This window comes from Glossina fuscipes, unplaced genomic scaffold (genome assembly GCF_014805625.2).
Source record: "Glossina fuscipes isolate IAEA_lab_2018 unplaced genomic scaffold, Yale_Gfus_2 222, whole genome shotgun sequence".
Classification (NCBI taxonomy): Eukaryota; Metazoa; Arthropoda; class Insecta; order Diptera; family Glossinidae; genus Glossina; species Glossina fuscipes.
This window is the reverse complement of record NW_023998565.1, coordinates 2663698-2691267: the sequence shown is the minus strand read 5'-3', so window position 1 is coordinate 2691267 and position 27570 is coordinate 2663698. Positions and strand designations below refer to the sequence as shown.

Below are 27570 nucleotides of genomic sequence, written 5' to 3'. Positions count from 1 at the left end.
AAATGGACTCCCACCAAAGAAGGCTTTAAATGTCTACAAGTCTATTGTACGTTCGAGAATTGAATATTCATACTCCACATACTGCAATTCCCCTGCGTATACAATAATAAGTTTTCCTTCTCTCTGGAAAGTTTACCTAAATTGCGTCCGCCGACTTCTCAATCAAGAGTCAAACGACCAAACGTTGAGACTGCTGTCTCAGTTTCAATTAAAAAGATGATAAAACCTGAAGTCAGCATCTCGCCTTCCAGTATAAAATCTTCATATTCTGAGACTGTGACATCCTCGCAGACAATCTTCACTCCGATCACAAAGTGATCCCACCATTTCCTCTAACATATCTTAAATTTCTGAACGTATTCGAAAACTACATAATGTGGAGACACGCTCTAAAACAAATTCTATTATTAACTCTATCCCGCGATCTACACAAGATACCAATAAGCAATAATGAAAATAGATCAATTTAATTCCACCAGCATCCGTAACAAATCAAAATAGCTTGAACAATACGTTCATTGTAATAACATCTCCGTGGTTTGCCTTTTTGAAACTTTTCTTAAATGCCACGATTCATTTTCTTTTAAAAATTATAACGTGATAAGATTTCATCGTATCTCCACGGTGGTGGTGTGGCAATCTTTATATCTTATAAACTTTCACTCTCTTACGCGTCTAATTTTGCAAATTGTGTACCTCTTGAAGCTTGTAGCTGTACCAACCACAGTTTTTTTGGGGAACTCGTGATCTAAAGTTGTTATACTCCATCTAATTGTAATGTTTCTGATTCTGCAATTAACAGGTTATTCTTTCAGATCCGACATAACAGCATTAATACGTAGTGATTTTAATGCTCATAATGTGTATTGGGGTAGTCGTTTCTCCAATTCAAACGTCAGACAAAGTCAAGATTTTCTTGAGCAGTAAGTTTTACTAAATAATGGTGATCCTGTTCATTTTGGTTCCGTCTTTTCTTGCATAAATCTTTCGATATGTACACCTAATCTAAGTTCACTGAGTACCTGGAAGACCCTTAACTCACTGTGCAATTGAAATTGGTCTTCACATGCATCCTATTACCTATCCTATTATTCGATGCCACTCACATGCCTATGTCTCAAAGTATGTCAAACCTTCTTTACTTAACAATACTAACATTTCAAATACCATCCAAACCAATGGCTCTTCGGATTGTTTCTTTGAGAGATTTTTAAAGTTTTTCACTGATGCTCTGAGCAGAAAAACTTCTAAAAAATCTTATCCGCCTAATCCTTAATGGATGGGTAGATTTCCTGTTTTTGGGCGATGTTAGAAATATGTAGAATATACTTATACCCTCAGGCTGAAAAAACAATTTTGTCAAAATGTCAATAGCGACATGTCAATCTTACATCTTTGGCGTGCTGTGAGAATTTTTAGAATCATTACTTTCTCTCATTGTTCCATACCCACGCAGTTTAACGAGTTCTATGACAAGCTTGCTAGACCTCCTAGTCCTATAATGCCGTCCGTATCACATTGAGGAAGATCGTGATAATTTTTTCTAAGATGGCATATGTCTATACGAACTCGATGAAGCCAATAATCTTTCAAAAGGCTCATCTCCGGGCTTAAATGGTAGTCGTAACAATCAGCTCAAAATTTTTAATATTGAGAACAAATTAATTCTACTAAAAGACAGTAAAAATATTTTACTTGCCGGCTATATATCCTATTCCTGACACGATTTCCAGATCTTCACTTTAAAAAAAAAGAATAACACGCCAATTAATCTTAATTTCTAAAGATGTGTTGCCTTATTTTCCACCTTTAGAAAAATTTTCGAGAAAATGTTATACTCAAGTTTAGAATGGCATCTCGAGTCTCAATGTATCCTGAGCATTTTTCAAGTTGGTTTTAGATGACAACATTATCACTTTCCAGTTAGCAATCAACGCAGCCGTTGCTAAGAACCATATCCTCTTAGCCTGCTTTCTGGACATAAATTCAGCGTTTGATTCTGTCAATGTTAACATTTTAAATTCTATTCTTCTCTCTAAACTTCCTATCAAATTTTGTAATTTGTTATATGACTTCTTTCTTCATAAGAACATATTAATTAACAATGATAATGTTATTGCACAAAGGAAATCTTTTAAAGGTGTTCCTCATAATTCATATATTAACAAAACTTTCAGTTGCCTTCCTTGGAACATCTCAATTGTGGGCTATGCTGACGATCTTATCATTTTTATTTACAATTCTAATTCAGATCTGTGTAGGCGTGCTTTGCAATCTGCCTCTTCACTATTTTCCGTTGTCTTGAGTCACTTCAAAATATACCTTCAGTCAATAAAACCAAACGCTTGGTCTTTACAAAAAAAGGAGAAAGGTTACTCTTCTCCTCATTTATGGTTCTTCTATACCGTTTGCTAAAACATTCGACTTTTTTGGCGTTTGTTCTACGCTCAAAACTTTCTCCTGCATCTCACATCACCAAAATTGCCAAACAATATTTTCAACTCATTAACGTACGGAAATCCATTTGTGATATTTTTTGGGGCTCTAACACCTTTTGGAAAAATAAACCGTAGTGTGGCTTCGTCAGCCAAAATTGGAATACGCTTGTTCGCTCTTATTGGGTATCTCCTTTGCCTTTAAGATCTTCAAACTTATAATAATATCAGCCATGGCAAGCTATAATTTTAATTTTTTCGAACTGATTTGCTAATTTACTACTACTATGAACCATTAACCGACTTTGGAAAAAATGTATTCTAAATACGGTTTGTTCAACGTGATACGTTAGTCGACGTGAATGCAACTTATAATTCATAGAGCATTAATCTTAATATTTTCACATGCTTCTTCTCTGATCAATTCTCATTTCTCCTCACTTTTTAAATTTGTGGAAGAAACGTCTAAACGATCTTGACCACACAACAGCGCATATGATTTACTATTGGATTATCAAAAACCCAATAAGATTAGTTTCACCCCTAAAAGTAACATCGATGGTTACACAACTTGCTGCAGCATTTTTACTACCGTCAGCTGTTTTTAATGATACGTTAAACTTTTTCTAAAGGTATTTACTTTCTTGAAGAAAAATTTTTGCATAATCTGCAGCAGCAAAGGAATCGGATGCGCCAGTGTCAACCATACCTAGTATATTTTGAGAAAATATTTTAAACTTCACAAATGATTGTAAATCATCTGAGGGAAGGTAAGAAAAAACGGCGTAGCAAAATTGTCTTCAGTAGCTTAAGCCAAGTTTCCAAAAGCGACATATATGGACTGCTTAGGTCTTTTGTGAATTGGAGAAGTAGATAAAGATTCATGAAAAATTCTGGCTCTAACTTTATTATAATCTCACAGCCATGTAGGGAAGATTTGGATTAATCGGGTGTTTTTCGGATGCGATTTTCAAGCTCTCGAATGTGCAATTTTTGACGAAAGGAGTGAAAATTTTCTGAAAAAGAAAAAAAAGTTGAAAATTAACAGAAAGGATTGTTCAACGTTCTATACACAAGGAATAAAACATGAAGTACCCAAGAAATCAAGCTTTCTTCAAAAAAATTAAGTATAAAAACAGACTTTGAAATTTGTGTGTAAATTGTATTTACAAAAGCCAATTTGGACGTGGGATCTAAGCAACGGAAAAAGAAAAGTGGAGATGAAGAAGAAAAGATGATTGCTGAATTTTGGCTATATGCAGTTCTGGTGGTTTTGCTTTTTTTTAACCACTGGAGATGTGAAATAAATGAAGTTTAGATCTAATTGATAAAACGAGAAACAAAGAAATTAGTAAAAATAACTTAAAACTTAACAAAGTAAAAAGTCAAAGTGGCCTTTTTGTGTAAATTAATCGGTTGATCTAGAAAACGACAGACATGAATGAAACTAATGTGCAGAAAATTTTATTAAAAAGATATAAACGATGACCATGAAAGAGTGCAGTAAACTTTAAGCCCTTAGGTAACATGTTCATGAGTAATTGAATGTAAAAACACTCTGACCGTCATTTAACTTTGATCTGCGGTGTCGAGTAGAAAAACAAAAGAAGAAAATACACAGAAGAAAAGAAAGAAGAGGAAGAATTGATAGTGTTTCCAAGTTCGTAGACATTCAGAAATCTCTTCAAACAGACACATGGTGAACATTATGAAAACAGCAAAAACAATAGTGTTATCTATATACAGTGGCACTTACAATTTTGCATATTAAAAATAAAGTAAAATTTTGAATAAAAAATACACCTAAAAGTTTTTTAACACTGAAAAAAAAGAAAACGTCATTTGAAAGTGAAGAAGTGTGCAAGCGATAAAAATGCATTCCTATGTAAATTGTAACCGATTTTTATTAGAAAGCAGTTTTATTGTGATCAGCGGTATACAACAAATAAAGCTATCCCGCGACGCAGAAAATTTATATAGGCTAGAAAGAATAAAGACGTACGAGAATTGAAGCGGTATGAGCCGGCGCATTAGGACTATTCCAAGTTTTACTTAAATTCGAAAAAGCCAATTGTGTTCCGTTAGCATTATTGATGAGCGACTATAGTATAGATATACGTACACTGTTTATAGCTGATTTTGATTGTATGGCCGGTAAATTTGTTTTACTTGTTCACTTGACTCAGCTTCATCTCCTGGAATATGACCTAATGTAGCAGTTTCCATCACATCTTTATGCCTGCTAACGCTTCGGCTAAATTTTGGAATATGCTTCTTTCCAAATGTCGACATTCAAGCAGATTGTACGGCTTCAACTTCTTGGACTAACAGAGTTTGCCGCATGTGGGACACTCTTGCCTATCATTCAAGCACATTGCAAGGCATTCATTGCGCAACAAATGATTGCATAATGTCTCAATAGCTTGACACTTCTGAAAACGCATTGTCCCACGCAACAATCAATCAATTTAATCTGACCGATTAGAATTAGCTCCAGAAAATTATGTCATATTTAGTCGTTAATTAACTGCGGTAATAAGATTAAAAATAAATTGGATGATTTATGTAAGGCTGTAAGAAATATAGAAACAAAGGCCAGGAAAAGAAATAAAAATTTAAAAAAAAAAACGAAAACAAACGAATTGTACTTTAGAGTATTATGATAACATAGTGTGCTTGACGGTATAGTATGTCATTAATTTATGTTATAAATTTCACCAGTTATTGATTATGAATATATTATTAATCAGTCACCGAAAATAAGATTATTAAATAAACCAAGAAAAAAAACGAAAATAAAAAACGCCAATTACGCAAAAAGAACAAAATTAAAAGTGAATTAAACTGAGAGGGATTCCTTAATGGTAAGTTAGAGAGCAGCTTTCGTCCAAATTATTGATTCTCTTTTCAGATGATCATAAAGTTCAACCTAACATTAACAAGGGATCATCATAATAGTGGACAGCGTGAGCATGTTGATTGCTTCGTAACCATAGTTCCAAAGCTATTCAGGAGTGAACCCGGCATGTCAGCTTCCCTAAACAATTTTCAATTCATCACTGCACTGAACAACAAAAAATAGGTAAACTGAGAAAAAAGTGGTTTGACTATGACAAGTTGACTAAAATAAACAACTCCAGGTTGTATTTATTCAGTTCTCCAACTTTTGTATCTATTCCACAAGAAAAAGTTGTCCATAGGTAAATTCAAAAATTATTCATATGAAGATCACCACATATTCCCACAAACCAAAAGAACGAACGGCGAAATAGTTATTGGGTAACATCTCAAAAGTCTGATATTATCAGTTAGAAAAGTAAAGTATTTATGGAAAAAATGCAATTTTAATAAAATGGCATCACGTTGAGCTCCATTCTTTTTTTAGCCAGAGTCGGTTAGAGCTTGTAAAGGATAAACGCACAGGTCATTGTAAAGCTAGCTAATTCGGCAGTAAGTGGGAGTTTCACTTTCCATCCAACGAACACCTCACAGACGGTTGCACTCAAGAAACGCACGAGCAGAGCAGAGACGTCACAGACGTATAATCGAAATTTTCTCATTGAAACCGCTCACCTGCCCCACCCTCGGTCTTCTCAGGCCCATAATTGTGGTTGTCTGAACCTTCATCTCGTTAATAAGAAATAACTCATAACTACTTTATTCATAAGCAACAGGTTCAGTTACCGTGATTTATTGTTAACCAAAAAAAAAAAATTAATGTAAAATTCCATGTAATTTTTATAATTATAAGGTAAATTTCAACCTTGAAAAAAAGTAATGTGACGATAATTCATAATAATTTTTACGTAATGTACATTCAAATTTACTTTCAAATCATATGCGGTTTAAAGAAACTTTTAGTCATAATAATTTATTGAAATCTCACGTTTTTAGAAATAATTCTTAATATCTCTTTCTTTTGTTTTTCTTTCTCCTGAGAAACACAACCATATCCGAGCTAACGCGAACCAATGACCAATCACAAAAAAAGCAAAAACTCATGTATCACAAACTTTTTTCTTTGTGAGCACCGAATCTCGGGATTGAAGTTAATACACCACTACAAAATTGCAAAAATACGAAATATTACATTAGATTAAAAAAATTAACGAAATGTCATCACGAATACCTTTGTTACTGACAAACCCATCGGCATAACCATAAACCAAAGTCTTAAATTGAAGTCTTTGAATTATTTTAAGATTAGAGCTACGACTATTTCCCGCGATTGTTGTCATAGGGTGAAACAGCATGTAATAATATAATATAATCGCATAAAATTAAAACTCCATCACTTTTTCTTTTGTAACGTGGTTTTATTTATTTATTTACGTAGGATTATTTAAGCATGATAACATCGTGCATTACTGCTTTTTGTACAGTAATCAAACTTGAACATATAAACGCAATAAGTGCGTTTGCATCATGCATTACTACACTGATACAACACATTAAAATAATTAAGCTACTTAATATACAGAAAGGAATGCTAAGAATTTCTTTGAATACTGATTTTTTTTGAGTAAAAGATAATTTTTATTACTTTTCGTAAGGTCACGAAAAATGGTATCATAATATTTATAATTGACTTCAATAATTAATTTTAATTGAATATTAAGTCTTGCTATGTAAATATGTGATCTTTGAACATTTGTGTAGCAATCTTTTACTCTTATCATTAATTCCAGTAGCCGGGAGGATACTGGCCATATTTTTCCCCTTCTTATGTTGCGCGTTGATTAACACTTCTTCAAAAATTCTTGGGTTAACATCGAATTCAATATCAATAGAAATTTCTTTTTTTCTTCCATATACAGAACGATATTATGCTTCACTAAAAATTCAAATAATGACTTAGTAATATAATGCTTGAAAGATCTATGCCGCTATGGCTTTGCTTTCAAATGTACGCAGTTAAGATGAAAGTTGGCTATCTAGGTGCCATGGTGGAAGATAAATTTCCGCTTTCAGGTAAACATTCGCAGCGATTTCGTATTGTGACTTTTCAGGGCATGATGCGCGATGCATTTGCATGCTCTATGATGTCGACAAATTTCAAAGCCTTATAAGCGAGCAAAGACTTTATGTGGGGATGTCTTCAGTCTTCATAAATTACAAAAAAAAAACTTTTTTTGTATGCATATGAATATTACAGTACAGTTAACGGTAGCGTTCGTTCGTCGAAGTAATTGCTCTTTTAGATTATTACTTAAAGCTGTTAATAAAAAAGCAATAAAAACGAATATGTCGGAAAGTGCTAATGTGCGACAAAATTTGCAAAATCTCCCCTCAATATTTGAGTTAACTGCCGCGGAAACTTTAGACAATCTTATTTATCCAGCTTTAAGTAAAATCTTTGATTACCTTGGTTTGCGTTTGGATGTTCAGATTTATGGCACTACACAGAATGTCTGGCATATACGCGAGCTCACGCCCTTTATTACCTGGAGCTTGCAATATTTATATTTGCGAAAACGTGGAGCTTCCTTCGGAGAAAGCTTTTATGGCCTGCTGCGAAAGGATTCGTCTACAGGAAAGATGCTTGACACAAAGAATCAACTTTTATCAGCCACTTTGCTTACCAGCTGGTCATACGCCGAGAAGAAATTACTAAACAAAGAACAAAATAGAGATATTAGTAAATGGCAAAAAAACTTATTGAATTGCTTGCGTATTTATAAAGTTGTCAAAATAGCTCACATTGTCACGTATTTAATGAAATATACCAATTCTCATTCGCCCGTATTTAAAATGCTAGGTTTTTTTTTAACTTATCCTAATGAAATTGTCTGCGAAAATAAAACTACTTACATTTTTTTGAAACTCTTGGAAGTGACTGCGTTCTTTCTGCAGTTTATACAATGGTGGTATTCCAGTGATCAAAAGCGGAAAGTGGGCGGTAGTTTGATAAATCCTGAGCCGATAAAATTCGAGGAAATGCCAGAAAAAATGGGTGTGGTCAAAGGTCGTTGCCCTATATGTTTAATGGAATTGAGTAATCCCACTGCATGTGCGACATCAGGTTATGTGTATTGCTGGAAGTGCATCATTAATCATTTGAGAGCAAAGGCTTCATGTCCAACTAGCGGCTATGGCATAACCTACAACGACTTGATTCGCATTTACGATGCTTAAGTTAAGTTTATTTCCATTTTTAATAACGAAAAGACGCAGCGTCGGCGGATTATATTTTAAATGGTTTATTTTTTAATGAAATAATGCTGAATAAAAAAGGAAACTAAAAAGCTTCATCTACTTGTAAAGGTACACCTGCTTGCTTCATATCTTCCATAATTTTCTTATTTATAATATTCTTAATATTTGCATTCACATCGGATAATAAACCTCCCGTTCGGGCAGCTCGTTCTATACGTTGAACAACGTCAATTTCTCTTCTTGATGATACCAAATTGCTTACTACACACTTCTCCCAGCATCCCACTCTACCAATGCGTCCGCATCGATGAATATAATCTGAGACATGCAAAGGGAAGTCGTAGTTGATGACGTGCCTCGCTCTTGTGGTATCCAAACCGCGACTGCCTACATCTGTGGTGGAGAGCACATCACATACCCCATTTTGGAATTGCTCGAAACGACCTGCACGTATTTTTCGCAACATATCACCGTTAAGATTAAGGCAGTTTACGCCACTATTGTTAAGAAATATATCTACATAATCACACGTGGGTGTTTTATTACTGAAGATAATCACCGGTCTACGGTGCGCTAATTCTTTCTTTACAATCGCTAGGAGATGACCAAGTCTGTCTGATTTGTTGATACGTAGGAATCTTTGTTCCACATGAGGCATGAGTTTGTGTAAATTGGAGCTAACTACTTTATGTATGGTTTCGATGTCGATAACTTGATGCAGCTGCTCGTGAATATTTGTAGGCATGGTAGCCGACGCAAAAACTAGCTGCGTCCCTACCACCAAGTCGTTATTTGTACGATTTCTGTGAAACTGCAATTTAATTGCAATTAAAACTGGGGACGTACGTTAAATTTACTAAACTTACCGGAAATTTTTTAAGAAGATGCCCCAATTTGTTTGAAAAACTATCGTCCAGCAACGTGTCAGCCTCGTCTAAAACCACGTGTCTGACGTGCTTCGTGCGGTAGATACCGGTAGTTACTAATTTGCTGAGAGCTCCTACAGATGCCACTAATACATCTACTTCTCCAAATTCTGGGTTTATCAACAACTGCTTAGTATTGCCACCTAGAAGCGTCTTCACATTTATATTCAGAGTTTTACATAAACGATGCGTCACTGAGCCTATTTGTTCTGTCAACTCCCTGCCTGGAGATATTATCAACGCTAACGGAGAATTTAATTTCCGTTCACCGGCTTCACATTGCTTTCTTTCCACTATTTTCTGCAATATAGGCAACAAATACGTCAAGGTCTTCCCGCATCCTGTCTCAGCTGCTATTAAAACATGGTTGTTATCGTAAAGTTTATGCCACGCTTGACGTTGAATTTCCGTTAACTGCTTAATTTCCAGCTCTACTTGCAAGTTATCTATTAATGGTTTATGAATTGCGACCTCCGTATTTCTAAAGAACTCTTCCACGTTCTGCATTTCATGATGTTCGCTTTTTTCATCTACCGTAGCCTTAATATGAAACCAGTCATCTTTAGATTTCTTATGAAGCCAGCCACTAGATGCCAGTGGCACAGTACCAAATTTGAAATGAGCGTCTCCTGGCGAATTGTCATAAAGGTTAAACTCGGATCGTTTACATTCGATTAGAAGCTGCCGTGTTCCTTGCCGAGCTTTCGTTTTGATTGCTGCTCGTACCCCATAATTACGCAAATTATTGCCGTCGAATGCACCTTTTGCTAGCTTTAGTAACATTAATGCCTTCTTGTGTTTATTTATTTATTAGCTTTTTTGAATGACGATGAGCAGAATGGGCTCAACACAATGGTGCGTTATTTTCTCTTTAAGTCTGAAGTGTTAAGCTGCGTTACCATATTTTTTGATAAGAAAAAATAAGGAAGTCGATGTAAATATAAACAAAAACACATCGTTTGAGGAGTAAAAATAAGGGAAGCAACATAAGTGTGAACAACAACTTTGTTTTTACCTTATAAAAAATATCGAATATAAACCAAAAATTGAAATCTGCGTTATTCCTATTTTAGGTTAGAACTTCAACATTGCCGACTTTTTGCAAATATTTATGAAAATTGATAAGCCTTATAGTTATGCATCTATGCATACAAATACGACAAGAAGACAAAAAAGGATAGAATTGTGTTACCACTTGGAAGCTTTTAACCCGAATGCGAAAATGACATCTCATTGTATTGTCTCCCTTACGCCTCATCGTGACTTCACATTGATTAAATGACGATATAATTTGCAATTGATTGCAATTGTATGGCGTAGAAAGATAAAGTGGGTGCGATCAAAACAAAGTTTTGAAAGAGCACTGTGGAATACAATTGTGCATAGTTCAGGAGCATATTTATATTTAGTTGCGCTTAGCTAATCTAATCGGAAAGTCATGCAATTTTTAAGAAACGTAATACAATGGAATCTTTTTTTAGGCGCTTTCGCCTTCATCGTTTCTTACAAACCAGTGATCATCATGCATGGGATACTTTCTGGAGCAGATTCAATGAAATCTTTGCAGAGGGAAATTGAATTGGTAAGTTAAAGAAATTTGATTTATTCTTCCGTTTTCTAGTCATTGCTTACAATTGCAGTTACATTTTGGTACCAAGGTTTACAATTGTGATTTATTTAGCAACTGGTTCAGTTTGGAAAACGCTTGGAAGCAGGTAAACGAATTAAGAGATTATTTCCAAACCATTGGAAAATTGCACCCGGGAGGTATAATTGTGATAGGTAATATAAACAACTATGTTAAATTTTGCCTTATTAGTAATACGTCATTGGGTCGGTCAGGACATTCCCAGGGGGGTTTATTAGCGCGCGCAACCATACAGACTATGCCAAATCATAATGTGAAAGTTTTTATATCTTTATCTTCACCACAGGCTGGACAATATGGCAGTAAGTAGTCAATCGCATAAAAACTCCAAGAAAAGGTACTTAAAAATAGTTTTCAGCGAATTTTCTCCACTTAATATTCCCCGATTTGGCAGCAAGAACCGTTTATGAATTGTTTTATTCCAAAGTGGGGCAGCTTACTTCGGTTGCTAACTACTGGAACGACCCTCGTAAGCAAGATTTGTATCGTAGATATAGCGTTTTCTTGCCGTACATCAATAACGAAATTCAAACTTCAAATTCATCGATTTTTAGGACTGCTTTAACACGTCTGGATAAAATGGTTTTGATTGGTGGTCCCGACGATGGTGTGATAACACCATGGCAATCAAGGTTAGGAATCTTCAAAAGTAGGGGCTTTCATCGTTTTTAATCAATTCTAGCTTTTTCAGTCATTTTGGTTTTTTCAATGGATCTCTTGATGTGATCCCTTTTAATGAGCGAGAGATCTTTACTTCGGATACTATTGGTTTGAAAACACTAGCCGACCATGGTAAATTAGTTATTGTGGTGAAACCATTTGTACATCATCTTTCTTGGCATCGAAACAGAAACGTAATACGTGAAGTTATACTACCACATTTGATATGAAAAAATGCAACTAAAGGCTAAATAACGAAGTTGCCAGTTGTGACTACAGATGTTGAGTACCTTTGATTTGAAATAAAACGAGTTAAGACTAATTAAACGCGCTTTATTTATTATTCGTGAACTAACTAACACGGTTCACAGTTATTTTCTGAATTGTTATACGCTTGTCTGTCCGCTTGACAATACTTGAATTGTTGTGTTCAAGCCGCATTTCGCAATTTTTGTTTTGATGAAATTATGTTATCCCACATGTAGCTCCTTATTGTAAAAAGTCATATGAATAACTGCGTTTAGAGAACGCATGTAGGCTATTGAATGGTTAGCCGTGACCCAGTGAAGAGTTTTTACTTGTTTTAAAACAGAAAGGAAGTCATGCTCTTATTGATATTGATATCCCTGCTAACATAACGAAATCGCACTATCACATTACCAGTCATTTGACTGCTTAGTATCTTGGTTTAGTTACTTATATGGGCAAATATTGAGTGAAAAGGTGGTTGATTTAACATTGACGCCGTCTTTTTATTTATTTATTTATTTTAATCCTACTTATACATGAAACTACACAAATAACAGTCGAGTTCAATTGGCCCTTAAAGCAAAACTTATATTAAATTAATAATAGTATAAGTACAATAAAATAAGAAGGAAAAAAAAAAGAAAAAACCATGTACACAAGCAGCATAGAGCCACACTTACAACCGGTACAGGACCAAATTGCCAATGAACCCCTATGCCATCGCAAACATGCATAAGCCTGGCAACCGGTAATACTAACAACAATTCATTTTCGAATCGTAACGACTTTTAAGGATAGAACCTAGGCTAAGTAAGACATAGGTAAATCGCGCGTATTAAGCAATGTCGCTTTAATGGACTTTAAAGAGCCCGATAACGAGAATAAGTGATAGACGTCATTTAGGTTCTTGCAAACGACACGGAGCGGATTAAACAACTCATAATTATATTTATACTGACTAAGCTTAATCAAGATAAAGTGCCTAGAGAAACGGTTAGGGACATTAAAGCTTATTTCACCAAGTAATGCAGGCAATAGCACCATTTATTACTTTGATTACGAAGGAAACGCCAAGAACAAATCTACGTTTCTCGAGAGAGGGTAAGGACAGCAGAAGCAACCTATTTTCATAGGGAGGAAGAGAGGCAATCGGACCCCAACTCAAGTTTCTGAGGGCAAACAGCAAGATTTGCTTTTGAACAGACTCAATTGAATCTACATAGCACCTAAATGAAGGAGACCACACAACAGAGGCATACTCGAGTATGGAACTAACCAAACACATATACAGTCTTTTCGTAATGTAGGGATCATCAAGCTCTTTGGACCACCTGTTTATAAAACCAAGCGCGAACCTAGCGTTGCTTATCGAGAGCTAGCGTTGTTGCCGATAACGAGAATAAGTGATAGACGTCATTTAGGTTCTTGCAAACGACACGGAGCGGATTAAACAACTCATAATTATATTTATACTGACTAAGCTTAACCAAGATAAAGTGCCTAGAGAAACGGTTGGGGACATTAAAGCTTATTTCACCAAGTAATAAAGGCGAGTTAATAGCACCATTTTATTACTTTGATTAAGAAGGAAACGCCAAGAACAAATCTACGTTTCTCGAGAGAGGGTAAGGACAGCAGAAGCAACCTATTTTCATAGTTTAAAAGCACTTATTATCCTTTTGCGGACGATAAATTAGGTGTAATGTATTTTTAAGATAATTTAAATAACAATCACATTAATATGTAATATATTTATTGTATCTGTATCTCTGCTGTATTCGTTAGATTATACTTGCTGTTGATTACGTGGTGTATTCTCGATCTCTCGTTCGGCAGCTTTGGCTATTCTTGGTTCCTTCATCGATACTTAATTGGTCACTGCATCTTTATCACTTGCACCTCTACTTCGTTTCAGGATTTTTTTTTTTTATGGTCCAACGCATATTTTTCACAATATATATATATATTTTTTTACTCAGTTCATTGTTTTTTTTTTTTTTTATATTAACTGGACTAAACCCATACAAATGGGTTATATATAAGTTCGTTAAATTCTGCTAGTTTACTGGAAAACACAAACATATCCCTTTTTTGTTAAATGTTTGTTTCGCCTTTACCTTTATTTTATATTTTTATTTGCGCGAGTTCATAGAGCATCTTTTGTTAATTTTATATATGTGTTTAGTTTTTTTTTCCTTCTTTTTTTTCAATTTCTTTTCCTTTTACAAGGCATCCGCAAATATGTAAATTGATTATTTAAATGCAAAATTGTGAAAAAAAAATTTTCCACCGGCTTCCTGTCACGGTCGCCAGGTAGTGAAAACACAATCAAAGGTTCGTTTGAATTGTTATTTATTATAATTCTCTTGATTTTAAACTCGTATTAATTCTTACTTATTAACTCTTGCTTATTAAATCTTACGTCACTTTTTACTTTACTTCTTACTTTACTTCCGAATTTATATCTGACTTTGCTGAACTGTGGTCAGTAATTTATACAATAAATTATTATGCTAACAAAATAGTGGAATTAAACTAGGCTATTACGAAAGTTACATGTAAAGCTAGATTGCGTTATATTAACTAGGTCATAGCTTGACTTGACTGGCAGTATGTGGACATATCTTAACGAGGTTATACCTACGTTTACATTATGTGGAAATATATAAAAGTGAAATCTAAGCATAAATGATTATTGAACAGGTAGATGACGATAAATCGATAATTCTACAGTATACTGTCAAAATGCTGCATGTGATGTCTGGAGATTGCTTCTGCCTTTATTACTGATTGTTTACAAGCTATTGGTGTTACTTGCAATATCCGAAGCCAGAGCTATCCTTTACGCTGCGAACCTTGCCCATAAAAACAAACTCAAAATTGTCATTGTTACCGACAGTTTGTCTGTAAGACAAGCTATTCGGAATCCTTCGACTTCGAGATGGAGCACCATCAACAAATTAAGGAATATAATTATAACACCCGACGGAAAATTAAAATGCTATGGGTACCAATGCACATCGGTTTATTGGAAAATGAGCAGGCTGAACGAGCGGCAAAGGATGCCGCTTCTGCTCCTCTAATTATGATACATTGGAAGAAAAGTTAAAGAGAAAATTGCAGAAGAAAATTTAAAGTACCATCATTAAAACTACTCTTCCATTAAACCTCAATTAACTCCACCTTTATATCCAACTAATGTTGAGAAAATGAAGATCCAAACATTTTCGAAAATTCGACTTGGTCATACAATTGCAACCCACCAATGGATCTTGAAGAAGTCTTCCTCCCCAATCTGCAGTTGTGGACAAACTCTCACCATAAAGCACATTCTCTGCGACTGCCTTAACTTTTTCTTGGCTAGAAGTATTGCACTTGGAACGATTAACCCTTTGGACATTCTACAATCAGCTTCAGAACAGAATATCAATTCAATATATTACTTTTTTAATACTACTAAGCTCATTATCCAATATCCACTTATTTAAATTAGAGCCGATAGCCTGTGTTGCTAGTGCTCAATGTCTTTTTTTTAGTCTAAGAATTTATTTCATTAGTCTAAAATTATAATAATAATAATAATACGTGGAATATAATTGCCAACTTGTTAGAGTTTACTTGTCATGTTTTCAAGGATGTTTCTAGTGGCTCTCGCACAGATATAATATACAATGCTTTAAGTAAAGTGTTTGATTTGTTTAACCATAACTTACTTATCTTTAAACTCCAAGCCTCTGGCTTCCCTTTCTATTTAATGAAATGGATAAGCTCATATCTGCACAATAGATCCTTCAGGGTTTTGTTTAGCTTCATCACCTCGGATGAATTCCCAGTGAACATTAATGATCTCCCATCGGTGATTAATTCCAGTAAGATCTTAATGTATGCTGATGATGTGAAACTGCTTTCTTCCTTCTCTGTAGAATCGCAATCACATTAGCTTCAAAGTGACTTGAATAATTTAGTTGCATGGTGCTCTTTGATTCTTCTAAAGCTAAATCTAAATAAATGTACGAAGCTTTCATTCTCAAGAAGAGAGTCATTCGTTACTCAGCATTTCATTGATTCGCATAAGTTGGAGGACGTCGATACGTCCACAAATTTAGGCGTTCTATTTGACCATAGATTACGTTCTGACCTGCATATTGAGCTCTCGTTAAGCAAAGCTAGGTCCGCGCTTGGTTTTATAAGAGGTGGTCCAACGAGCTTGGTGATCCTTACATTAAGGAAAGGCTGCACATGTGCTTGGTCAGACCTATACTCGAGTATGCCTCTGTCGTGTGATCTCCTTCATATAGGTGCTATGTAGATTCAAATGAATCTGCTCAAAAGCACTTCTTGCTGTTTGCCCTTGGGAATTTGGATTGGGAGCCAATTGCCTCTCTTCCCACCTATGCAAATAGGTTGCTTCTGTTGTCCTTACCGCCTCTCGAGAAACATAATTTTGTTCTTGGCTATTCCTTCTTAATCAAAGTAATAAAATGGTGCTATTAACTCGCCTTTATTACTTGGTGAAATAAGCTTTAATGTCCCCAACCGTTTCTCTAGGCACTTTATCTTGGTTACGCTTAGTCAGTATAAATATAATTATGAGTTGTTTAATCCGCTCCGTGTCGTTTGCAAGAACCTAAATGACGTCTATCACTTATTCTCGTTATCGGACTCTTTAAAGTCCATTAAAGCAACATTGCTTAATACGCGCGATTTACCTATGTTTTACTTAACCTAGCTTCTATCCTTAAAAATGCATGTTTGCGATGGCTTAGGGGTTCATTGGCAATTTGGCTCTGTACCGGTTGTAAGTGTGGCTCTATGCTGCTTGTGTACATGCTTTTTTTTCATTTTATTTTATTGTACTTATGCTAAGTTTTATTATTAATTTAATATAAGTTTTGCTTTAAGTGCCAATTGAACTCGACTGTTATTTGTTTAGTTTCATGTATAAGTAGGATTAAAATAAATAAATAAAATGTAAAAAAATAAAATGTGCCGCCCACCGCCGGAGAACCGGGAATGCGATATCACTGCCCAACGCATGAATCACGATTCATCGACATTCTTGTGGCGCTCAGGTGCGTTCAATATAATATGATGATACAAGTATATTTCAACAAATTAGCGTATTTTCACAGGGCCAGGCTACTGATATACAAATTCAAGCCAGAGAAATTATTAAACTTAAGGAACAAACAACTAATATCTATGTGAAACACACAATGCTCTCATACGAAAGACTCTACGAACTTATGGAGATAGACAGTTACATGAGCCCTAAGAAGGCTAAAAGTATGGGTCTTGTTGATCACGTTCTGGCGCATCCACCAGCATATACTAACAGCATTGCAGCTCCTACGTCTGATGAAGAGGATGAAAAGGATATATAACTAAATTGGTTCCTCTGCATATTGAAGCAGAAGCAATTTGGCGAACAACATTGATAGATTCCACGCTGTTTATTTCATAATAATGATTTTTGTACAGTTAAACCTTAAACATATAGTAAGACAAAAGAGCTTGTGATGGTAAGATCTTATTGATGGTTGACATTACTGGCCATGTTATTGTTCATAGGGAATACCTTTAGGTTTATTATGTCTTATGGAGAACAATAGTGAACAATAGCAAACTCACACCTATGTGATACTTATGAAAAAGAAGGCATTGTCAGCATTTCTTTGGGCAAACATCATCGTTTCAACAAGCCTGGATGCTAGTTATTAATTCAGTACACGATCAGCCAAAGATAGCCTTTAAAATTCAGGAAGAGAGCATACCTTTCAACTTCCACTTTACTGATTTTTTGTTTTCTCCCCAACATCGTCAGTATTTATTTATTTAACTTACGATGGATACGGTGCGGGAAATTTATTTCAGCGTCAAAAACATTATCAGGAAATAAAGGCTATGAAAGCACAGGCACTTGTTTTAAAACATCGTATGGATAATTCACAAGCTGACGAAAAAGCTTTCTTAAAAAAAGGCGGCTTTTTTGCTAGGAACTATCTTTATAAAACTAAATACAACTTTGATCGTGTAATAGAAGATTACACACAAGAAGCTACGTCTAAAGGGGATTTTAATAATTTTAGAGGTGCTGGAAAACCTTTGTAATGCACAAACGCAAAGTCCCTGCTTGGATTTCACTACCCATAAACTGAATAAGATTTTATTGGACAATGGTTTTACATCCTGATTCCTTGTCATCTGCATCGTGACACCGTCATTACCTGCCAATGGAGATTATACGGCTTATATAGATTGGCTGAAAGATCACAAGACAGCCCATGAAATTACGACAGTCGAGTAAATGATTTTCGTATAGTGGGGACTCTTACTTACACTACCCAGCTGAGTCATCTAATAAATCATTACCGATGGGCGAAAATGTCAAGTTATTGTTTACCGTTGTTATACAAAACGACTCAATGAAAAAACTTTTAAATAATTCAGCAATTCAATGACGAGGACGACGGTGATGATGACGATCAAAGAGGAGAAAAACGCAGATAAATCTGTTAACAGTTCGAAACAAATTAACAAAACGGATAATAATGAAACCGTAAAAAGCGAAAAAGAAAAATTGAAAAACTAAAATTAACTAAACAAAATTGAAAAACTGACAATAATTTTTACCTGAAAAGTAATCTGAACAATTAATGCTTGATTTATTATACGTAAGACGTACTTTGTAAATTGAGTGTATGATAAGTATTTTTATATATACTTTTTCTAAATATAAAAAGCAATGGTTTTTATTGCAGCTTTTGGAAAGACTTATAATAGCTTAGAGAATAAACGAACAACACTATCGTTAACATGAAATTTATTAAACATGATGTACACAATAAGGTACATTTAAAAAACTTGGAAGAACCGTTAAATCAAAGTAATTTTTATGGCCTTTTATTTAAACAATAGGAAATGCTGTCGGCAGTAAAGGAATCGTGATTAAAATGTTTCAGTGAGGGAAAGGTAAAGATTATATCGTTTTGTTGCGCCGAAGACATTCGCCTAATAAAAATATGTATTGAGGGAAGGAACGTGTACGCCAACAAGGCTCATGATGCTGAACCAACCAAAACTGACCATAAGATATTTGTTCGCTAGAATTTGAACAAAATACTACATCCATTAAAATTATGTACCATAAATTTTCCGTTGCTCGAGGTAGCTTGAAATCTCGTGGAAAAGAATTTCGCAAAATCACTATAATAATAGTGCGTGTAAATATCGAAAAATGTAATCAGGCTTCGTCTATGATTTGACACTTGGAGTTTAAATAATTTCCAAAAGCATTTGGATTGAGAAACTGAGAACACGCAGGTTCTCTTCTCGACACGCAATTAAGAAATTAATCTTAAGGTTTAACCATGTATGTATTTAATTTATTATGACTGCTAGACCTGGGCTCATGATTGAGCCTTATTTAAACCGAAAATCAAAAATTGGCACTTTTGAAATAGATAAAAAACACAATTAAAATTCATTGTGTCTTTGAGAAACAAGTAAGTAGATCATAGTCAAGCAAGGCCGACTTTAGATGTCCTGCATGACTTCGTCTAGTGCACTTATTCGCCAAAAATTGCACATTATTTTCATGCAAAGGCATGCTTTTCATGAAAGCCCAAGAAAGTATTTTGGGAAATGGCCAAAACATCACATTGGCGTCTGATTCAAATCAAGCAACAATTTTATTATTTTTCCATTTCCAAAATTAAAAATTGGACTTTCTTGAGGGCTTGCTTTTCGTAATAATCCCCACATATGTTAGAGTCTAAAAAATAAACCCACCTGATCCAAATTCCATGCCTTTAATTTTTTGGCTAAATTGCCACCATTTCGTCATAAACTTCGTTAAAAACTTATTGTGGGACTCACTATTCGTGAGAACTCTTACATAGAGTGGAGAAAAAGTTGAAAGGAATAGGCCCATGTGATTGAAATTCAGTCCTCTCAATTTCAATGTCAAATTACTGCCACGAACAACTTTTCATTATAAAATATTGACAATTAGGCCTTTTTAGCGTATAAGGCCCTTTTTGCATATCCTGAGAGTTCTTGTAAGCGATGGTATCAAAAACTAGATCTACGTGGTTCAAATTCGGTCAATTCAAATTCTTTGTCAATTTATTATTATGAACAAATTTCCACCATGAAATATTGAAAATTGTATAGAACCCCAAAGCGGTTATTGAGAGGAGGTTCAAAAAGTTGGCACAACCGAACTGAATGTTTCATACTAACAGTTTTGTCGAAATACGTTTAACCAATTTTCAAGATGGGGCGTTGTATGGGAAATGACCGAAAATGCTTATCGATCCGAACCACTTTTAAAGGCACTCGCCTTAGATGGGATATAACAAAGTAGAATAGAAGATGCCGGGGAAATGGGTACGATTGGAGGTGGAAAACGCACCAACTCAAAATTATTAGAGAGCAGACGTTGTCACTTTGGTTAGGAATAATCAAGAAATCCATAAGAATCGTCGAACGCTTCTTTCGATTTCGATGGAATTGAGAAAAGCTCAGTACCCAAAAATGAAAACCCCTCCTTCGCTAAGTTCTTAGAATTAACTATTAGTTTGGGGAAAAAGAAATCCATTATTTTTATATGAACTTCAGGACTTTATTTAACATGCTTCGGATTGTCCGATTTGGGTCAAATATGCACCGTTTTGTTGTATGATTTGTTGCCATTTTAAAGGTAACTTCAAAATGCCTTCCTCATAGAAGTCCTGGTCTCTATTTGCAAAAAACTCTAGTAGTCGATTTTCACAATCCTCCCTAGATTCCAATTTTTTATCATTAAAGAAATTTTGCAAGGCAAGAAAAAGATATAATCGCTTGGTGCCAAGTTCGGACTGTATGGCGGATGCATTAAAACTTCCCAACCAAGCTCCCGAAGTTTCTGGCGAGTCACTGTAGATGTGTGTGCCCTAGCGTTGTCCTGGTGGAACACGACACCTCTCCTGTTGGCCAATTCTGGCCGTTTCTGGTCAATCGCTATCTTCAAACGGTCCAGTTGTTGACAGTAGAGATCAGAATTTAGCGTTTAGCCATATGGAAGCAACTCATAATAAATAATCCCCTTCCAGTCCCACCAAATGCATAGCAAAACCTTCCTGGCCGTTTGAGGTGCTTCACCGCTCTTTGACCACGATCGTTTTCGCACAGGGTTATCGTATGTGACCCATTTCTCATCTCCAGTCACCATCCGTTTAAGAAATGGGTCTATCTCATTCCGTTTGGCCAAGCCTTCGCAGATGGAAATTCGATCCATCATGTTTTTTTCTGTTAATTGGTGTGGCACCCAAACATCGAGCTTCTTTTTGAATCCAGCTTTGTGTAAATGGTTTAAAACTGTTTTATGGTCGATTTTTAGCTCCTGGGCGATGTTACGACTGCTAACATGCCGGTCAACTTCGATCATTTCTCCGATTTTATCGACATTTTCGACGACCGGCCTACCTGTGCGAGGTGCATCTTTAACATCAAAAATTCCTGAACGGAATCTACGAAACCAAAATTGCACATAATTGGCTGTTACAGTATCGGAACCATAAACACCATTCACAATTTTAGCCACCTGGCTTGCATTTTCGCCTTTGTCAAAGAAAAACTGTAAAATGTATCGAATTTTCTCTTTGTTCACTTCCATTTTTAACACGCTGTAACTCACAACTGAATGCACCAAACAAAAAACAGCAAAAGAATTTTTTTTACTGCGAAATGTACAGTATGTAAATGTACAGTATCGGAAATTGTTTGATCGATACTTTACGAGAAATCTATCAGTGCAGCCATCTACCGAAAAAATAATGGATTTCTTTTTCCCTAAACTAATATTTACAAATTTTTTTTTTTAATCTTGGATTTAGTATAAATTTCATTAACAAATTATGCGAATTATTTAATAAGAATGAAAAATTAATAGATCATTATTAACACACGAATTTGGATCAATTCAGAAGGCATTTCTAAATCGATCGGTGTAATGAAATGCGATTTTCGGAAGTCTTTTTGGGTGTTGTGTATATCCGGACGTATCCTCAATATATCCTCATACCACATGCGCTTTAAAAAGGTTTTGAGACCCTTTCCTTTTTTTTCAATTTCTTAAAATCCCTTGAAATCATTTCTACTGCATATAAATCCATTCTTATGAGCGTCATGCTTGACTAAATTTGCTTTTCAACCATAATTGAGTCAAAGGGAAAAACGTTCTGTGGCATCGTTGGCTTCAAATTACCAAGGATACGAAAATCCGTTGCCACGACTAGTAACTAAATATTCCTTTAAGCATGTTTCACTTTTAGTATATCATTTTTAATAGAAGGAATTTTTAAAAAACTATGACTGATAACATCTTAAATCCTTCAGTTATAATAACTTTGGGTAAATATGTTAAAAAACCGGCATTAAGTGAAAAGATGCTGAAGAAGTCACCGTTTCGTTTTCTGCATGACGTCTTTAATGCGGTAAAAAACTATGAAATATTGATCCGATATTAAAGAAAATGAGATTTTTACAATTATTTTTAGGTTATAAGGGACGCAGGCTTTTTCGCGGGTTTGTACACGGCGGAAGAATTAAATTTTGAAAAATCGTAGATCGTGAGGGGCAAATGCGATTTTTACAAAAAATGATTGATGTTGTTAGTAAGTTGCCTGGTGCTAATAGGTCTTTGAATCAAGAACATGGATTTATATTTGAAGTGGAACAAAGAAATCTCATCCTCAGAAAGAAAATTATAATAAACAAACGAAAATACCAAAAGTTACTATGAATAAATAGAAAATATAAGACAAAGTTTAAAAATGAATTTATACTATTAAAAAACTCGTTTATAAATTACTTCCAACGATATTTAATACAAAGGACGAAACAAAGAAATGCCTTGTGAGATACAACCTGGAGTCGCTGAGCGCCAGGTTTTGGGCAAAATAGTCCTTCACAAGTGGCGTCCGACCAAGGACATATCTCAATGAAAAAAAAGACGATTGTGAAATAGGTGAAAATCGAACTAGAGAGAGAAGAAAATTGCACAAATGCACAAAAAAAAAAATAATGTTTGGAAAAATCATAAAAGTTGAATTGAACTTTGAAATGGCAAGAAAGTGTTTTGCGAGCAATACTATGCTTAAAATACAAAAAAAAAAAAAAAAAATTTCTGATAAAATTTCCAAGAGGGAAAATTCATGGAACATCTGCAATTAAATCAGTGAATACTATTCAGAGACAAAACAAAAAAAATAAACAAGCCAGGTAAATCAAATCGTCAAAGGAAAATCTTAACAGCAATAATTTGTGCCCGATCGCCTTTGTAAGATTATTCAAAAACGAGCGCGTATTCACCATAAAATGAACATATACGCAAAAATTTTAGTAGACGACCAAACGCATACAAGCGAAGGCAACGAAACCAGCCAAGAAGTTCTAGAAAAAAGCAAATAATTTTTTTTAGATATAATCAGAGGAACATTTTAATAATTTACTCTTTTCTTACAGATCCTAGTGAAAAAAAAAGGATACTGAAACCTAATTACGTGGGAAATCATAAAAACGTTCATATACATAAGATACTCGTAAGATAATAATAAAGCAAAAAAAAACAAAAGAAAAGGGAAGGAAAAGAAAGCATAATAAACAAAAAATATATATATATTTTACCCCTAATAGTAATAACTTTATATACAAACAAAAAAGACAATTTACTGTAAGAGCTATTTTACCCGAACCTGGTGCTGAGGTAGCTCAGCGGCCCCAGGTTATACTTCACAAGAAAATTTATTAAACGTAATCTTTCTAGTTGTAAGAATTCAGCACTTCATTCGATATTTTTCCTAAAACTAACCTAATCCAAAAATCTTACTTCTGCGAGCGAGCCCTTTCCCTGACTTGACTCACTAAAAACTCTCTACTATTCTACCCTACCCTATTCTTAATCTAATCTTATTCTCTAACCTATTCTCTCCCTTGTGCTCTACCTTATTCTCTCGTCTGTTCTCTAGCTTACTCTCTCACTTAGTCCCTAAATTATTCTCTATCTTATACTAGCACTTTCCCACACCAGAGACGGAGAAAGTGTGAGGCCAAAACGAGGGACGACTTTGGCTCCTCACAATACATAGACATAGGCTATTAACTCCCCTTAGAAACTTGTACGGACCAAAGGAAATTTAAAAAAAAAGAAAAAGAAACAAAAATAAACAATAAAAAAGTATAATAACAAAAAAAAAAATAAAGGAAAAAGTGATAAAGAAAAGAGTACTCAAAGCGCCCAGGGAAGTTAGTAACTTTGTTTATTTCCCCTTATTACTAAAATTTACACCCATCGACGAACGCCGAAATCCTGCACGTTCCGGTGACGACAACGAACAGCAAAATGGCACCGGCATTATACCCCAATATCTCGGCACCAGCCAACAGCATCAGCGAAACCATCCAGCTCGGCGCCCCAATTGGCGGAGCACTCCCGATAGCGGCCGACACAAGACCTGCCGCCGAAGTAGTCAGCAGATTGGGACTCAACATTACCAGCAATAAAAAGCCACTTGCCTTCATTGAGCGGGCCGAAGAGCTAGCAGAAGCATATAGTGTCGACAAAGACCCTTTACACGCCACCATGGTGGTGATGCTACGCGACTGGGCCTTAACGTGGTACCTCAGCAACAATCAACGCTGGACGGTTTGAGAGAAGTTCAAGGCCGATTTTCGGAGGTTCTTCTTTTCATCGCGACACCTCGCCCGACTCGAAGATGATATCTGCCGACGCATCCAGGGACCGAGAGAAAAATTTCAAGATTATGTACTGGCCTTGCAAGATCTGGTGCGCCATACCACCATGACGAAAGAGCAGAAATTAGAATGCATTTGTACACACCCCGATTACCTGTGGTACATACAGCGCCGAGATTTCCCCCATTTGGCCGAACTCACGGAGATCGCCTACGATTTGGAGGCGATTCCGACGGGCAACATGCCATGTGAAGCTCCCAGAGAAACACACAGAGAATTCCAACCAGGCGACCGACGGCGCGATCTGCCGAACAACATGGCGTGGGCACCGGACCCAATGCGGCAAGCTAGGCGAATAAATACGGCGACGGCGTGCCGATGATGTGCCCAGGGCGGACACCACCAGTATAATTGCCCGAACCCACGAGGACTGCTTGATCTGCGGCCGACTACCGTGCAGTCAATCACCAGCGAGGGGATCCAAATGGACCTCGAGACGAACCTGCCTTGCGAGCAATAGTATTCCACAGCCTAGCGAATACACCATGACCACAACGCGCAACACTACCAGACAGGTTCACTGTTAAACAAGGGCGAAGTCCTGCCCAGCCAAGGCAACGAAATCACCCTAAGTCGACTCTCTGCAGCGAGACCTACGACATACGAAAGCAACGCCCTTCTTTTGCGCCGAAACTTGATAGCGGCAATCCACTTCCCTGCGAAACCATCTTAGAGCCCACAGCGGCTTACGAGACCAGCAACAGTGACCAAGTTCAACGAGTCAACCTGGTTGAGTCGGGGTCTGTAGCGGCCTATGACACCAACTACGCGCGCCCAAAGGACAACCTAGCGATCGATTTCTAAGAGGCAACGTCCATTACAAGTCGTCACCCAGGGTCAGGCAAACAAATTACAAGCCCTACAGTGGCCAATGTTGACACACGACCCGTACCTACCTGCCAACGATCTGACATTTCTATGTCGGAAAGCCTGGACCCAGGTTTTGGGCGAAATAGCCCCTCACAGTATGTAAAAAAAAAAGTTTATCTTGCCTAATATAATATGTGATTTCTAAAAATGGAAAATGCCGGCTGTTTTTAATATTCTCATGTTAACTTACCATTCACTGTACAAGATGCTCTAAAAGTATTTGAGAAACATTTAAGACGAGATCCTGAATAGTTTAATGAATTCTTAAAGACAGCAAAGAAAATAACATATTACACGTCATTTATTTTTTTATATTTTTGTTTTTTGTAGTACGGTTTTGTAAATTCTTTTGCAACAAATATATTAAATAAACGTTCATTTTTATAACACTTTATGCATTTATATTCCGCTCGCAAGCATACAGGCCCGTTGGAACCTAACAATCATTCCCTAAAATTTTGAAACTACTTTTCGCTTAGATGGCTTTAAAAATGGGTTTGATAAATGAGATTTGAGCCAATGTATTAATGAAATGATGAAATGGCTAGAAATTGTTGGGTCGACATTGATGAGCAAATTTTACCTTCCATAATTTTCATAATTTCCGATATAGCATCCAAAGACGTACTCTGTGCTAGGTTTACATAGTAGTCATCGTCGGATAGCCATTAATAACCTCCACAACGCAACAGCTCCAACGTCATTGTTAAAATATCAAAAATCTTTAACCTGCGAAGGGAGGTCTCCTGCTGATTCACCAATTATTAGTTCTTCCTGCTGCATAAGCTGCGTTCAATCGAAATTATAACGTAACAGATGTCATTGTTCCGCCGACCTTAGACTCCTGACTAAAGCAAGTCCTGGCTGAGAAGCTTTCTGTTTCCACAGCTGGTAATATTATTTCATTAATTTCAATCATCCTTGATGTGGCAAATCTTCAATTTTTTCTTCTTTCCCGTTTTCTAGAATCAAGGTTTTCCTTCTCAAGAATGATGGAAATTATTTTGTGAACATGTCAGTAGTAACATGTCAATCTCAGATCTTTGACGTACTGTGAGAATTTTCAGTGTATCGCTTCTTCTCGTTGTTCCCTTCTCTCACAACTCTTTATCGACTCCTGTGACAAGCTTGCTGGACCTTCTGGTCTTATTATCCTCTGTATTTCACTCGATGAATAACGTGATATACGTTTCTCTTATCTCGGTAAAGCCATTAATTTTTAAAAAAAACCCAGCTGAGGGCTTATATGATATTTGTAACAATCACCTCAACATCTTGAATATTAAGATTTCATAAACCTGAGGTGGTATGCTGTGCCGCATGACAATAAAATAAAAATTAAAAAAAAGAAATTAAATTTAAATTTCAAGAGCATTCAAACCAAAGGACATTTGGTCCATACAACGGTCTACGACCGTTTATAAAGTCTATTGTCCGTCGTTCGCTGGTCCGGTTCTAGTCTGTCAGTAACTGCCCATGGTCCCCCTTACTTCCCATCGCGCGCGCGCACCTCCCTTCCGCCGGCGATAGCGTGTTTCGCCTAGCCCCACATTCAGATTTAAAATTTTTTGCCAAGAGGTTACAAATGACAAATTTTGTTTGTTACAAATTTCTTTCATGATGTACATAAGTAATTTATTTAATGCCTGAATAATGGTAGAAAGGTCAGCTAATATTTGCAATTATATCCGCACATAAACACTTATCATTTTCTTTCATATTTCTTATAAAGCATTCTAAACGAAAATGGTGTCTTCAACCGAAATGGTATGCATTACAACCGTTTATAAATTGCGAAACCAAACACAGAATGTTAAATTCACAATTC

General features: G+C 35.8%; 4 protein-coding genes and 2 long non-coding RNA genes across 11 annotated transcripts; 5 read left to right on the top strand and 1 right to left on the bottom strand.

The window, feature by feature from the left end:
• Nucleotides 1-3103: 3103 nt before the first annotated feature.
• Nucleotides 3104-5971, top strand: LOC119642413. 5 transcript variants are annotated; one of them, XR_005248044.1, is made up of 3 exons: nt 3104-3205; nt 3358-5751; nt 5821-5971. It is a non-coding gene; the product is annotated as an uncharacterized LOC119642413 (long non-coding RNA). The 5 variants fall into 5 exon arrangements; XR_005248046.1 differs by having other exon boundaries at nt 3107-5122; nt 5347-5751; XR_005248043.1 differs by having other exon boundaries at nt 3108-5299; nt 5347-5751.
• A 1084-nt stretch (nt 5972-7055) lies between these two features.
• LOC119642334 (peroxisome assembly protein 12) lies at nt 7056-8596 on the top strand. Its single transcript, XM_038041463.1, has one exon. It carries the CDS (start codon nt 7572-7574, stop codon nt 8568-8570), a length of 999 nt encoding a protein of 332 aa, XP_037897391.1. The 5' UTR covers nt 7056-7571; the 3' UTR covers nt 8571-8596.
• A 15-nt stretch (nt 8597-8611) lies between these two features.
• Nucleotides 8612-10407, bottom strand: LOC119642333 (probable ATP-dependent RNA helicase DDX28). Its single transcript, XM_038041462.1, has 2 exons — nt 9458-10407; nt 8612-9402 (listed from the first exon to the last, which is right to left on the bottom strand). Exons 1-2 carry the CDS (start codon nt 10298-10300, stop codon nt 8674-8676), a joined length of 1572 nt encoding a protein of 523 aa, XP_037897390.1. The 5' UTR covers nt 10301-10407; the 3' UTR covers nt 8612-8673.
• A 65-nt stretch (nt 10408-10472) lies between these two features.
• On the top strand, nt 10473-12639 carry LOC119642335 (lysosomal thioesterase PPT2 homolog). 2 transcript variants are annotated; one of them, XM_038041466.1, is made up of 5 exons: nt 10473-11099; nt 11158-11232; nt 11452-11467; nt 11524-11797; nt 11857-12639. In XM_038041466.1, exons 1-5 carry the CDS (start codon nt 10956-10958, stop codon nt 12053-12055), a joined length of 708 nt encoding a protein of 235 aa, XP_037897394.1. In that variant the 5' UTR covers nt 10473-10955; the 3' UTR covers nt 12056-12639. The 2 variants fall into 2 exon arrangements, with proteins under 2 accessions (XP_037897394.1, XP_037897392.1); XM_038041464.1 differs by having other exon boundaries at nt 10510-11099; nt 11158-11299; nt 11360-11467; nt 11857-12631.
• A 4352-nt stretch (nt 12640-16991) lies between these two features.
• LOC119642371 lies at nt 16992-18762 on the top strand. The gene is made up of 3 exons (XR_005248021.1): nt 16992-17146; nt 17207-17596; nt 17659-18762. It is a non-coding gene; the product is annotated as an uncharacterized LOC119642371 (long non-coding RNA).
• A 3282-nt stretch (nt 18763-22044) lies between these two features.
• On the top strand, nt 22045-23735 carry LOC119642390 (TRAF3-interacting protein 1-like). The gene is made up of 2 exons (XM_038041540.1): nt 22045-22552; nt 22616-23735. Exons 1-2 carry the CDS (start codon nt 22427-22429, stop codon nt 22682-22684), a joined length of 195 nt encoding a protein of 64 aa, XP_037897468.1. The 5' UTR covers nt 22045-22426; the 3' UTR covers nt 22685-23735.
• The last annotated feature ends 3835 nt before the right edge of the window (nt 23736-27570 follow it).

Bases quoted from the DNA above. Each gene is read 5' to 3' on its own strand.
- LOC119642334 (XM_038041463.1), top strand. From the start codon at position 7,572: ATGCATATGAATATTACAGTACAGTTAACGGTAGCGTTCGTTCGTCGA.
- LOC119642333 (XM_038041462.1), bottom strand. From the start codon at position 10,300: ATGTTACTAAAGCTAGCAAAAGGTGCATTCGACGGCAATAATTTGCGT. The intron at 9,403-9,457 runs GTAAGTTTAGTA...ATTAAATTGCAG, and splicing joins ATCTTCTTAAAAAATTTCCG to TTTCACAGAAATCGTACAAA.
- LOC119642335 (XM_038041464.1), top strand. From the start codon at position 10,956: ATGCAATTTTTAAGAAACGTAATACAATGGAATCTTTTTTTAGGCGCT. The intron at 11,100-11,157 runs GTAAGTTAAAGA...TTACAATTGCAG, and splicing joins TGCAGAGGGAAATTGAATTG to TTACATTTTGGTACCAAGGT. The intron at 11,798-11,856 runs GTTAGGAATCTT...TAGCTTTTTCAG, and splicing joins ATAACACCATGGCAATCAAG to TCATTTTGGTTTTTTCAATG.
- LOC119642390 (XM_038041540.1), top strand. From the start codon at position 22,427: ATGACTGATAACATCTTAAATCCTTCAGTTATAATAACTTTGGGTAAA. The intron at 22,553-22,615 runs GTAAAAAACTAT...AATTATTTTTAG, and splicing joins TGCATGACGTCTTTAATGCG to GTTATAAGGGACGCAGGCTT.